Raw genomic sequence first — 13,724 nt, 5'->3', positions numbered from 1 at the left:
TATTCGGTCAATGGATTCATTTAATTTCAGATACCAAAGACTTACTTTTGTCATTTTATGCTGATCATACAAGCTGAATGTAGCGGAGTTGCAATTCAACTGCTATAAAAAATATCTTCCTATACAAAAGTCAAACGTCAGAGCCTGTAGTAAGTGATCTCGAATGGGTGCTCTCTTACCCAGAGGCATTCCAATGCCATAGCCCTTGGTATCCAGCAAGCCTCCGATCTGGGTGAGATTGCAGTTGCGCTGGCGATAATACTCATTCATGGTGCTCTCCAGCAGGTAGGCGTAATTGGAGTTAAGCACTCTCGCGATGCCCTCCTCTGTGCTCTTCACAAAAACGCTGGGCTGCTTGGAGTACATGAAGTTCCACATGCGTTGGTACGTCTGGTAGCGAGAGTTCTGAATGGAGAATGGAGAATGAGAATATGTAAATATTACATATTTTCAGTTTTGGTTTGAACAGATGTCCCTGGGTGGTACAGACTAACTTCTATCAAGCTTAAATTTATTTTCAGCCCAGTGTTGGGTCAAAAATGGACGAACCCAACTGTTGAGTTATAAATTAATTTATACTGGCTTGTTTCAGACAAAAATTCCGGGGTGTTTTAACCCAACAGTTGGGTTGAATCAATTTGTGTATTATTGACACAATAACTTCTTAAAGGGATAGTTCACCCAAAAAATAAACTTCTGTCATTTATTCACCCTCATGTCATTTCAAACCTATATGACTTTCTTTCTTCTGTAGAACACAAAAAAAGATATTTTGAAGAACGTTTGAGACCAAACAACATTGGACTTTTATTGGACGAAGACAAAGGGTACAGCCATTCGTTTTTCCAACATTCTTCAAAATATCTTCTTTTGTGTTTTGCAGATGAAAGAAAGTCATACAGACTTGAAAAGACAAGAGGGTTAGTAAATGATGACAGAATTTTCATTTTTGAGTGAACTATCCTTTTCTTAACTTCTTAATGAAATATTCCAGGGGCGTCTTTATTTTTCCTTTCTCTAATCAAAATGGCACAGGCATATTGATTTTCAAAATGCAGCTCAATAGGTACATCAAAAATGTCCCTGATGTTTGGTTACGCTCAGAAAAAGCAAACAGGTCACCATTGCTACTCGCTCCTCATCTCGAGTCCTGACAGCCAATCACTAGAGCTTTGCGGACGCAAGACTGTTTGTATTAACCATGGACCTGGCGCTTGATAAGCTGACAGTTTGACGTGCTGATGTGCCGTTGTCGCATATGTGAAACGACCTGAGGGGCGGGGTCAAAAATCTGCCTCTCCGACGCATCAGAAAGTCTGAATGAGTCTGGGTAGCCCTCTGAAGAGGAAGAGATATCGAAGGGCATTGATATTAAGACAGCAAACAGATAAATCCCACAGAAGGGAAGAGCAATGGTGACATGGTCAATAAACCTGCCGACATGGCATTGATTTGTTGGCGGGGGGTTCGAAGTTTTCTTCTCCCTGTCCTTGGACATCTCACCTGGAAGAAGGTCATGGTGGAGCCACCATGCATGGTGCCATATTCAATGGCGGTCTGGTCAGCCAGATCGTCCACTGACTCGATGGGCACCTCCATCCTCTGCACAGTAAGAAAGGCTGCCAGGTTGGCTGTGTATGAAGAGATGATGATCAAGGTGAAGGCCCACCTGGAATGACACGCCAGCTTTAGACACAAGGAACAGAACAGAGAAGCAGCTCTGACCTAACATCAAAGGGAGCTCAGCGCTACTGCGAGCTCCGCATCTGAATGAGAAGTTGAAAGACTCGGCTGAATACTGCGCATCAGAAAAACAGAGGCCAAGCGAAAGCCGGGTGTATGACTTATATACAATACTATACCAAGCTCTAGGCAGTAAGATGAGGGCATAGAAAGAGGAAGGTCTTTTCATATTTGTGAGTACATCTCATGTCTGTGGCATATTTTAATATATTGAATAAAAAAAATGTCTGCACACTGAAAACTGCTCCATAAAGTTATTTGTACAAAAGCAACATTTCCACCGTCAGGTCTTCGTCAGGCACCTGAATGTATATTTAACATAGTGTGGTTAGGTGTTTTTAGCATTGTTTCTGGTTTAGCTAGTTACAACCACCGACCCCTTTTTGGTCTTTTGGATCTTACCATACTCCACTAACACATCGTGTGGACAGGGCTCTCGGGGCAATGGTGGAGCCCTGCTGCATGAACCCTCCCACGGGAAACCAGAAACTGTTGCCCAGAGAATATTGGTTAATGAGAAGGCTACAGCGCCCCTTCAGGCAGGGATGAGGATTGTACCACTCGTAGGGTGTTAACCTGCATGCCAAAACAAACAATAGAGAAACAGTTAAAATGAGTAAACACAAATGAGACACGAACAGTCTTTACATGTAGCAAGGCATTAAAGGTGGTCTGTCCAATTTCCGAATTACGCTTCTTTAGACAAAGTCGTGCCGAGTACCAAAACCGCCTTGTAGCCAATCAGCAGTAAGGTGCACAGTGCACAGGATGGAGTAGTCCAGCCGAGCGCTGACGAAAGAGAAAGATGGAGTAGGGGTGTGTTTGTTTTGGTGATTTGAACATCAACAACGGCTAAGAGAAATCGGACACCCCACCTTTAAGTCACCAGTCGTCTCTTTCAGCCATTTTTGTTCCCAATTGTGCAAGCTCTAGCTGTGACTGACAGGATGCTTATAAAAATGCACCGCACAATGTCACAATGTGTGCGACAGCCTCCCATTACATCTCTTGAAATTCTTAACACAAGCAATACAGAAATCCTAAAATAGGTTATATTTAAATAACAAGGGTACCACAATATGGACATTTCACAAGGGGAAACGAAGAAAAATACACACAAAAAATAAAAAATGTTAATGTCTAAAAGGAGTCCATCCAGTGACACAAAATGCACTTCTTTTATAAACCAATGCAAAGCTAGTATAAACACAAATTTAAATGAAAATAAAATGTACACAATTGCATTGTTGTTTCCATCAACATTTCTATCAAGATTGTAGTGTTTATTTAGAGTCTATCAGGTTTTAGCGTTTGTGAATAGAGTTTGGCCTACGATCAACTGATTCAAATGTTGTTTTAAGACCAACAAAAGATGCTGATCTTGTATCAACATTCAAACCAACCACCCTAACCCCATCTCTTGTTTCATAAGAGCAAACATTTTATTTCAGTAACATACCTGTCAACATTGACATTTGAAGGGAAATTTCATAACCAACTTGACCGGTATGCCACAGAAGCACGTCATGTTACAAGCTTGTTGCTTATTCTAATGAGATCCTCCAGGTGTCAGTGTGGAGCCGAGTATTTACCTTGCCACCAAGAATAGCACACAGCTGACTGCCAGGTAAGCCAGCAACATGAAAAGCCAAACCCCTGGAGAGAAAGGATCCAAAAAAGAGAAATACCCCGGTCTTCTTCCCTATAATACAAACACAGAGTCAATGTCAAGACATCTCAAGAGCATATCATTTAGTATCAGTAAATAAACAGGCAAGTTGAAGTGATTTATGGAATTAAAGGCATCCATGTTTGTGGCTGATTGGCTTGATTCGACAAACTGCTTGATTTTCTGTCTGGTAACTATTTTGGCCAGCTGAAAAGATCCAATACCCGCTGGAACAGCACACAGTTGATTCTGTACACGACAGTCAAATCCAATTATCTCTCTTGGAGGTACATTGACAATTACCAGTCAGCAACAACTTAACAGCCTCTTATCAGGGTGGAAAGCACCAGGGCCAATCTATCTACACAGCATCTAGATGTCATACAGACGGTGTACCTTAACGGTGCAGCAATGGATACACTCAAACCTGGAGGCTTTTTGACCATACTGAAATATCAAACGGCACACAGCAGCTGGGGTAATTTTGCTTCAAACAAACAAAAACGAGACTTTATATAATGGTGAAATGCATCATTATTCCACTATGTAGCTTGCACCATGCTGAAAATTCATGAATGTGTCTGCAATCATCACCATATTAGTGTAATTGAACGGCATCGCTGTTGAGCTGGACACTAAAAGCTGTAATTATAGGGATGGATAGAAGCAGGGCTGTCTACGGTGGGTACACAGAGAACTGACTCTCTGTGAAAGCAGTTCAATCATTTAAAAAATTCGACTAGCTCACCTAGGAAGACTTTTAGATAAGGCTGGTTTCAGTTTCATCGTGACCCCATTTCGAGGTGTTATTTTGCATTAAACACGTTCTTTAAACCTGCTAGATCTCAATGTCGTTGAACATAATGGGCATTTCCATGAAATGTCAACCTCAAGATAAAAAAAAGGTTTTATACGAAGACTTTGAAAATACTAATATACTAATAATTCTTTCTTTCTTTCTTTCATGCATGATTTTACCTTCAACATATATGGAAGATGGTCAGTTAATACTTTTATGTACACATGTGAACATTTGTACTGTTTATACAAATTAGTCTATATCCGTGCACTGAAATCTTGTTGTAACATCAACAAATTCCCTGTGTGTGAAAGTATACTTGTAAAAATTTGTTGCTGCCTTACATTTTTAAGTTGACTCAAATGAACAAGGAATTTTAACTTGCATTACATTGAAGTGGCTTAAAACATCAGGTTGATTCATGTTTAAAAATAAAAAAAGTTGAAACATGGTTACTTTAATTTAATAAGTTAAAGTAACATGTTGCCATGACTTGTTTATCATATCATTTGTACTGAGCTCAGTAGTGACGGGAGTGTCAGGTAGCCATCACAGACGAAGAGCCTTGTCTAAGAGGAGATGTATAGGCTATAGGACCCATATATTCAACATAAATAATCATTGGTTTAGGGGTTTTCTCTACCAAACTGGATCGCGCAACCTTGAAGCCCAGGGCCCCCTCAGGCTCATGGTAGTCAAGGGCCCCTGTGCACTGGCCCCATTGGCACGGTCTGTAATCCATCCCTATAAATAGGCCACCGCATCACTGCTATTAAAAAACTACATTAACCAAGTAGCCTCACTAAACTACAAGTCAACCACAGCGACCCATCCCTCCTCTAAACCAGACGAGCAAGCATCTGGGATATACTGTACGTAGGAAATTGGAGTGTGCCCAGAGCTTGTATGTGCGAGACGGAGCATGTGCGCTCGCAATCGTTTGAGATTTGAGGAGATAATTGTATCGTGACTCAGAGAACGCAGGACTTGCAGATAGTGCTCGCTGGGGTAAACGTTAAGTGTGGCACTGGCAATCCGCTCCAAACTGCCTTGTTTACAGCCCCTCTCTAAATTCAATTTTAGGGTTTACACAAAAGCACAATCAACATTATGCCACACGGAAACCTGCTGGAACACAGAAACGGTGGAAAAAAGAGCAAACACCTTACTAATGCGTGCTCGGCGCTGCTGCTTTAGAGGAACAACACAGGTTACACACACGTTAACAGCTTACCACATGCTTGGAAGCCAAGCTTTCCTTGAACAAATGAACATGTTTACTTGAACGGAGGGCTTTTTTCCTTTACTGGGTGCTGCAGGCTCGGTTATGGTCTCTGTGGTGTTATGTAATATATCTTGCATCTGACTAGCTGGAATGAAGGTATGGAAAAAGGTTTCTCACTGAGACAAGTGCTGTCAAAATACACTCACAGGAAGCCGGTGAAGAAAGCATCTTGTAACGCCTGCAGTCACATCACCTCCTCTTCCACCATGCTACAATCAGCCGATCACACCAAGGTTTCTTATATCTTTAACCAGGTCCTCATTTACATTTGCACTACATGTTGAATTAAATGAAAGAGGAGGGCCGCATAGCTGTCAGCATATGTATAGAGTTAACATGCTAATCCTGCTAATTGCATCCTGCTAGCAAGATGTGGATTAGGTGCATACCTTGCAGTGTCTTGAGCGGTAGTAGATCATTACTTAAAAGAGTTGTTAATTGATTAAAAACAATTTATTATGTGTTTTGGCATTCACATCATCTTGAATTCTAAACGCCTCTCTCTCTCTCTCTCTCTCTCTCTCTATCTATATATATATAATCTAAATATAATATACATTTCTTTTTGTAGTGCATTTCAAAAACTAAAATGACCAGGGCTGCGTTTCACAAAAGCATCGTAAGCCATGTTGATCGTAGCTCCATTGCTGACAATGGTTTTAAGATCAACTTAAGGTTATTATACTTTTGGAAAACGCTGCCCATCTCATTAACTGTGTTTTATACTTCGGTGAAAGGAATAGTTCACCCACAAATAAAAAGTCTGTCATCATTTACTCATTTTCAAGTTATTCTACATTTCTTTATGTATAACACAAAAGAATTTATTTTAACTAAAAACATTTTGGGGCATCACTGACTACCATAGTAGATATTTCCAACTATGGTAGTCAATGTTGCCCCAGAACAGTTTGGTTACCAACATTCTTTCAAATATCCTTTTTTTGTGTCACAGCAGAACAACAAAATGTATACAGATTTTAGGACACAAAATGTGAGCAAACAATGACAGAAAGTGTGTGAAACGGTTAAAGTATTGAATTCATATCTTTTACAATGCCTTAATTTGTTTGCAAAGCCTTGCCCTGTCATCTCAACCCATGCATCTGAACCAGCACTCACCAGACTAAAATGTTTTTGCATACCCGCACCATTTTATATGTATGGGTTCAACAGGTCTGCCTGGAACACACTGTTTGAAGGCTGTATTACACAGTTAACTATGCCTTTAATCAAGAGGGGAAGAAGACCCATTTACAGCCCCTGGCACACTGAAAAACGTTTGGCCATTGGGAACGTGGTCCTGTCACAGCTGGAAGGGCCCAGTGAAGAAAAGTGTCTAGAATTAGCAGCATTCTTCATGTTTTCAGGAGCAGAGGGCTCTCTCCATACACACTGCTATCTTTCATCTCATAAAATACATGCACGCACACACGCGCACACGCACACACACACACAGACGCACACACAGACACACACAGACACACACAGACACACACAGACACACACAGACACACACACACACAGACACACACACGCACGCACGCACACGCACACGCACACGCACACGCACACGCACGCACGCACACGCACGCACGCACACGCACGCACACGCACGCACACGCACAGACGCACACAGACGCACACAGACGCACACAGACACTAACACTAACACACACACGCGCGCACACACACACACACAATTGCTGCTGCTCTGAGGCAGCTTGGGATCTCGCCACTGCTCCCTGTTCAATCTAATTAACTCATTACACTAATTAGTTAGTTCATTTTAAACCACACCCAGTCTTCACTTCCCTGCACTCTAAACTGAAGAGGCTGGCTCACAGGATGTTCCTTGTGCCTACAGACACAATCTTGAGTTCTTCTGTAATAGATACTTGAAAATTTGACGTCATAAACATGTAACCAATCACATCAACTCATGTGACCCCTGTGGATCAGCAGTTTGAGGCAAAATATGCAAAGATGGCGAATAGATGTGGGCTAAAATGGTGTGTGGCTGTGTGAAGGCGGGTCTAATTTGTTTATTCATATATCTGGTATACTTAATGAAGCTGAGGTGTAGAGTTGCATTGAAGCTATTTTAAGTTTTCACAAGAAAAAACATTTAAATATATAAATTTTAATGGTCAAAGATTAGTTTAAAGGGATAAAATTATTAACCACAGGGGGACTTTAACACTATTGTAACACTCCCGTCCGTTTCCCTGCCTGTTTTTCCCCATGGACTCATTTGCTATCCCGCACCTGTCTGTCATTTGTATCACGCCGTTTCCCGCACCTGCCAGCGATCATTGTCATCATTTAAGACTATTTATACCCTGTGTTTCCTTTGTTCCCCTGTCGGTTATTGATTGTCTTGCGTTTTGTGTACAAGTCTGTGTTTATTAAAAGTTACCTGTTTTCGTATGCCTGGATACTCGTCTGTCTCTCTCCGGCACGACACCGTGACAGAATAACCGACCAGTATGGATTACATCTACGTCTCTCCAGTGGACCAGCTCGTGGGTCTTCTTCAAGACGGACGGCCACTGGAGAGGTATGTGGAGGAGTTTGTTGAGGTGTGTTACCGGGTGGGTTGGGACAATCCCACACTTAACCGTGTGTTTTTGACCGGTCTGGACGACGACCTGCTCGCCGCCGTTCTGCTCCCGTACGCGGACGACCTTCCCCTGGAGGAGTTGATCAATCAGGTTCTCCCGGGGGAGGAATCCGTGGACCGCGTTGGGGAGCTGGACGGTGGCTTGAGCGGTTCGCGTCCGGTACCGGTCATCCGCGTGGGGGTTGTTCTGACTCACTCCGGGACCGCGCCTCACTCCTCCACGAAGTCCCGTCGGCGCCATCCACGTCGGCGGGCACTACAGCGCCAGCAGCGCGAGTGCGCCCCTGAGATTCCGCAGCAGCGGAATATGGAAGGCCGTGAGGGTCAAAATCCCCGGCCTTCCCAGGCACAGCTACCGGTCCTGATCGCACCAGAGGCACTCCGGGAGTTGGATTCCCTCTGGTGTTCCGAGCCAGCGCCCCGATGCACCCCCGTGCCAGCGCCCCGATGCACCCCCGTGCCAGCGCCCCGATGCACCCCCGTGCCAGCGCCCCGATGCACCCCCGTGCCAGCGCCCCGATGCACCCCCGTGCCAGCGCCCCGATGCACCCCCGTGCCAGCGCCCCGATGCACCCCCGTGCCAGCGCCCCGATGCACCCCCGTGCCAGCGCCCCGATGCACCCCCGTGCCAGCGCCCCGATGCACCCCCGTGCCAGCGCCCCGATGCACCCCCGTGCCAGCGCCCCGATGCACCCCCGTGCCAGCGCCCCGATGCACCCCCGTGCCAGCGCCCCGATGCACCCCCGTGCCAGCGCCCCGAGGCACCCCCGTGCCAGCGCCCCGATGCACCCCCGTGCCAGCGCCCCGATGCACCCCCGTGCCAGCGCCCCGATGCACCCCCGTGCCAGCGCCCCGATGCACCCCCGTGCCAGCGCCCCGATGCACCCCCGTGCCAGCGCCCCGATGCACCCCCGTGCCAGCGCCCCGATGCACCCCCGTGCCAGCGCCCCGATGCACTCCCGTGCCAGCGCCCCGATGCACTCCCGTGCCAGCGCCCCGATGCACTCCCGTGCCAGCGCCCGAGCCTCACCAGGCCTCCGTACCCGTGCCCGAGCCTCACCAGGCCTCCGTACCCGTGCCCGAGCCTCACCAGGCCTCCGAACCCGTGCCCGAGCCTCACCAGGCCTCCGAACCCGTGCCCGAGCCTCACCAGGCCTCCGAACCCGTGCCCGAGCCTCACCAGGCCTCCGTACCCGTGCCCGAGCCTCACCAGGCCTCCGTACCCGTGCCCGAGCCTCACCAGGCCTCCGTACCCGTGCCCGAGCCTCACCAGGCCTCCGTACCCGTGCCCGAGCCTCACCAGGCCTCCGAACCCGTGCCCGAGCCCTCTCCAGAGCCCAAGGAACCCCAGGGGCCAACCCAAATGTTTTTTGGGGGGGTGCACATTGCCTATCCGGGGAGCCCGGCACCCACCAGTCGTTCCATGGCCCCGGATAGCCCAGAGTCCAAGCCGCCGGACCCTCAGCCCGAGTCCAAGCCGCCGGACCCTCAGCCCGAGTCCAAGCCGCCGGACCCTCAGCCCGAGTCCAAGCCGCCGGACCCTCAGCCCGAGTCCAAGCCGCCGGACCCTCAGCCCGAGTCCAAGCCGCCGGACCCTCAGCCCGAGTCCAAGCCGCCGGACCCTCAGCCCGAGTCCAAGCCGCCGGACCCTCAGCCCGAGTCCAAGCCGCCGGACCCTCAGCCCGAGTCCAAGCCGCCGGACCCTCAGCCCGAGTCCAAGCCGCCGGACCCTCAGCCCGAGCCCAAGCCTCCGGACCCTCAGCCCGAGCCCAAGCCTCCGGACCCTCAGCCCGATCCCAAGCCTCCGGACCCTCAGCCCGATCCCAAGCCTCCGGACCCTCAGCCCGAGCCCAAGCCTCCGGACCCTCAGCCCGAGCCCAAGCCTCCGGACCCTCAGCCCGAGCCCAAGCCTCCGGACCCTCAGCCCGAACCCAAGCCTCCGGACCCTCAGCCCGAACCCAAGCCTCCGGACCCTCAGCCCGAACCCAAGCCTCCGGACCCTCAGCCCGAGCCCAAGCCTCCGGACCCTCAGCCCGAGCCCAAGCCTCCGGACCCACAGCCCGAGCCCAAGCCTCCGGACCCACAGCCCGAGCCCAAGCCTCCTGACCCCAAGCCAGGGGGAAGCCAGCTGAGTGACTCCCTGTCCCGTCCTAGTCTGTTGTCCCGCACGAGTCTCTCAGCTGCCCACCCCCCCTCCCTGGTGTTTCGTTGGCGCGAGGACGCGCCTTTGGGGAGGGGGGTGTACTGTAACACTCCCGTCCGTTTCCCTGCCTGTTTTTCCCCATGGACTCATTTGCTATCCCGCACCTGTCTGTCATTTGTATCACGCCGTTTCCCGCACCTGCCAGCGATCATTGTCATCATTTAAGACTATTTATACCCTGTGTTTCCTTTGTTCCCCTGTCGGTTATTGATTGTCTTGCGTTTTGTGTACAAGTCTGTGTTTATTAAAAGTTACCTGTTTTCGTATGCCTGGATACTCGTCTGTCTCTCTCCGGCACGACACCGTGACAACTATGTGATAATAGCGAAATGACTTTCCTTATGATAAACACATACATTTCACCCATTACGGAGTCAATACTGTAATGTTTATAATGTAAATAAATATTCTTCTTTAATTAGACTGCCTTAAATATTATATTATTTTAATATTAATTATAATAAAGACATGACATTTTTGAACAAAACAACATGATTAAAATACCAAAACCCAAATGTCCCTGACATTTTTATGTTCACTCCCAACACAAATATAAAGACATGGTTGCTGTTGCTTTGTAATTCAAATATAGAATTTTGAGACCTTGGGTGTTCAAATTGCACCGGTAATTTTTTTCAGCAGTTTAAACAGGCATTGTATATACTGTATTTCAACACACAAATAATTTGTGCCCCATCTGTCTTTAAAAGCCAATGACCAGAATTAAAAGTACAATCAAACACACCATACCACACTCACAAATACACAAACACACAAACAAAGTGATGCTATCTATAAAATCACATAGCGTTCGGCATCTACCATTGTGACCAATTACACGCCCAGATGGAGATACCACTGTACTGCTGAACATGTAATTAAAACAAGGCCGGAGGCCACATTTGATTCCATTTACCATTGTTATCGATCAAGCGAAGGATTTCATTTAAAGTTTGAAATAAGCTACGGGGGTCCTTGTAGAATTCAAAGCCGCCTGGATCAATAGCAAGTGGGTTAAATCTACACAAGCCCACGCACAAGCATTCAAGTATGGAGAGCGTTATGACTGTGGGATCGGGATAAGAGATGAAATGCTAGTTTTGGGACAGAGATAAGCGGAGCTCAAGGCTTTCCAAGAGAAAAAACGCTTCACACTGTACAACAAGCATTTACTTGTGTGGACTCCATTTAGCACTTCTGCTACCTGTATTTCTTTTCATCTGACGGTCACACTGTGCGTCTGCTTTTGTGTTTTTCACATTCACTTCACACAATCACTCTTTCTGATCTAGCACTCTAGGGGTTAAAGGTGAAGTGGCACCAAAGTAACACCAAAAACAAACCATTGGTAGAGGCTATGTTGTGTGCGTTAGGATGCTCAAATAAACAAATCCATATCATCATCAATGTCTCTGAGGAAGGATTTATGGAGAATGTGATGTCTGCTGCAACAGGTCACGGTGCAAGAATGCAGATGAGCATCCGTTTGCTTCTATGTGACGCGTGTGTACGTGCCGCAGTTTACAACAATTTTCTTCTGAATGTCTATCTCAGTTTAAAGTGCACCTGGCGCTATTGATTTCCCCAACTGTTCCCAAACAATCAAGATGCACACGGAAACAACTATTAGCAGAACAAGGAGATTGGGGGGCTAGCAGTGTGTTTGTGTGCGTTTAAGCGTGTGTGTAAATGCCCTACTGGGACGCCACATTAATGTTTGCGCACGCTGCACCAAGTTGCTTCATCTGGCACTTAGCCAACAGAGAGATCAGCATGTCACCTTGGGTTTGGGGAGGGGCTTTGATTAATGGCACCCAGGCCTTAAAAAATAAAAGAGCTATTGGATTTTCCACTTTTGCTGTGTGCGAGAGCTTGGGGTGTTATTGGTGCGAATTAGATACAAGTCACAATAAGGAGAAGCTGAAATTGGAAAGGAAAGCGCCACATTTATCAGCTTTTCACACCCCGGCGCACCATCTGCGGGGGTAACGTGCCGGGGCTCCCTGCCCCAAAACTACTTCTCTATATATTTCCCTCTCGCTCGCTGCCTGGGTTATTATGTCTTCTGATGTTTAAGGCTTGTGTCTTTAATGCTGTGATGGAGAAGGTAGAGGAAGAGTCATATTCTTACTATGTGCACGCGGTACATGATGCTGATCCCCAGAGTCATATAGGGTTTGGAGAAATCGATAACCTTCTCTCTTTCAGACGTGATGGTCAGGGCGGCCACGGCCAGATCAGCTTTCTGAAACACATGCAAAACAATGACAGGTGTTGGTGTGCTTGGCAGAATTAGACTTTAGTCATTTTAACCACTGTATGTAACTATATGGCTATTAAAATGAACACAGTACTTAATTTTACTGTTTAGTTTTCTTATTTTTTTACTTTTATTACTTACAGTAGTAAACCACTAAAGAGGATTTTTTATAAAAACCTTTTACTAAAACACAGTTACAGTGATACCAGCCTTCGTTCATCGCACATAGTGAAAAGACGCATGCACGTTTTATTCATGTATAATTGTGCATTTTTATTTCATTTTAGATTAATCAAGATTAATAATCACGATTTTCTAGCGATTGAAAACACTAATGATTGTCACCTTGTTTAATGTTTTGTGATGTATTGCAATGACTTTCATATGTTTTAATGTGTGACATCCAGACACTTTTTGGGTCCACTGCATGCAAAACTGAAGATGGTTTTTGTAAGTTATATATTAAATAAAAAATACAACAAAGCACTTAACAATCAAACTAAAATCATAGCAGGAAAATTCAACACTGGCCCTTCAAAATGGTTTCTAGCTGCCCCAAGCAAGTCATAAACCAGCTGGTGGACCCTGTAGTCCATCTTGGTACCACACAGGCACCATGTTCAAAAACAGACCTGACCCGTTCTTTTTATACAGCCACAAAAGAACCAGTTGCAGTCCAAATACCTGCACTGTGGCCAATACTTTAGGTCAAAGCAGTGTGTGTGACAGAACATGACCACAGTTGGTGAAAATAGAAAAGGGGGAGACTGTCATGACAAATCACTTGACACAGCATCCAGTGCTGTTGGGCATGGTGCTGTGGCCAGATACCACTAATCAAACAATGCTGAAAAGTGCATCTGCAAGAGATTTCATGCTCCCGCGGGACACACTCTTACCCTGCGATGCTTTCTGTCCTCTACAGGAGGAATGATGGAAAACTGGAGCTCTGCTGTAAATGACACAATCTCAGGACAAAAGAAACCAGGTTTGAATGTATTGTTTCGCCATATGCCCGGAGCCTCGAAAGCACCAGGAATGGCTGAATTAGGAGTGATCTGATATCCAAAAAGTGACATAGGCTTTTGCAGAAAGGTGTTTGGATTTGTAGCTTATGGAGATCTTCCAGCTAATGAGCAACC

The 13,724-nt window shown here is 46.4% G+C and overlaps 1 protein-coding gene across 2 annotated transcripts in view; it reads right to left on the bottom strand.

Moving 5' to 3' along the window:
- Positions 1–13,724, bottom strand: part of grik4 (glutamate receptor, ionotropic, kainate 4) — a gene marked incomplete at its 5' end in the record, with an annotated part of 131,757 nt that overhangs the window by 4,721 nt on the left and 113,312 nt on the right. For both annotated transcript variants that reach the window (XM_079480717.1, XM_079480718.1), the window contains 5 exons: positions 180–405; positions 1,504–1,669; positions 2,146–2,319; positions 3,336–3,445; positions 12,454–12,567. In XM_079480717.1, the coding sequence (XP_079336843.1) occupies positions 180–405; positions 1,504–1,669; positions 2,146–2,319; positions 3,336–3,445; positions 12,454–12,567 (790 nt within the window). The remainder of the gene's footprint in view (positions 1–179; positions 406–1,503; positions 1,670–2,145; positions 2,320–3,335; positions 3,446–12,453; positions 12,568–13,724) is intronic.

This window comes from Barbatula barbatula (genome assembly GCF_947034865.1).
Source record: "Barbatula barbatula genome assembly, chromosome: 19".
Lineage (NCBI taxonomy): Eukaryota > Metazoa > Chordata > Actinopteri > Cypriniformes > Nemacheilidae > Barbatula > Barbatula barbatula.
The sequence above is the reverse complement of the archived record's forward strand: the minus strand, read 5'-3'. Positions and strand labels throughout refer to the sequence as shown.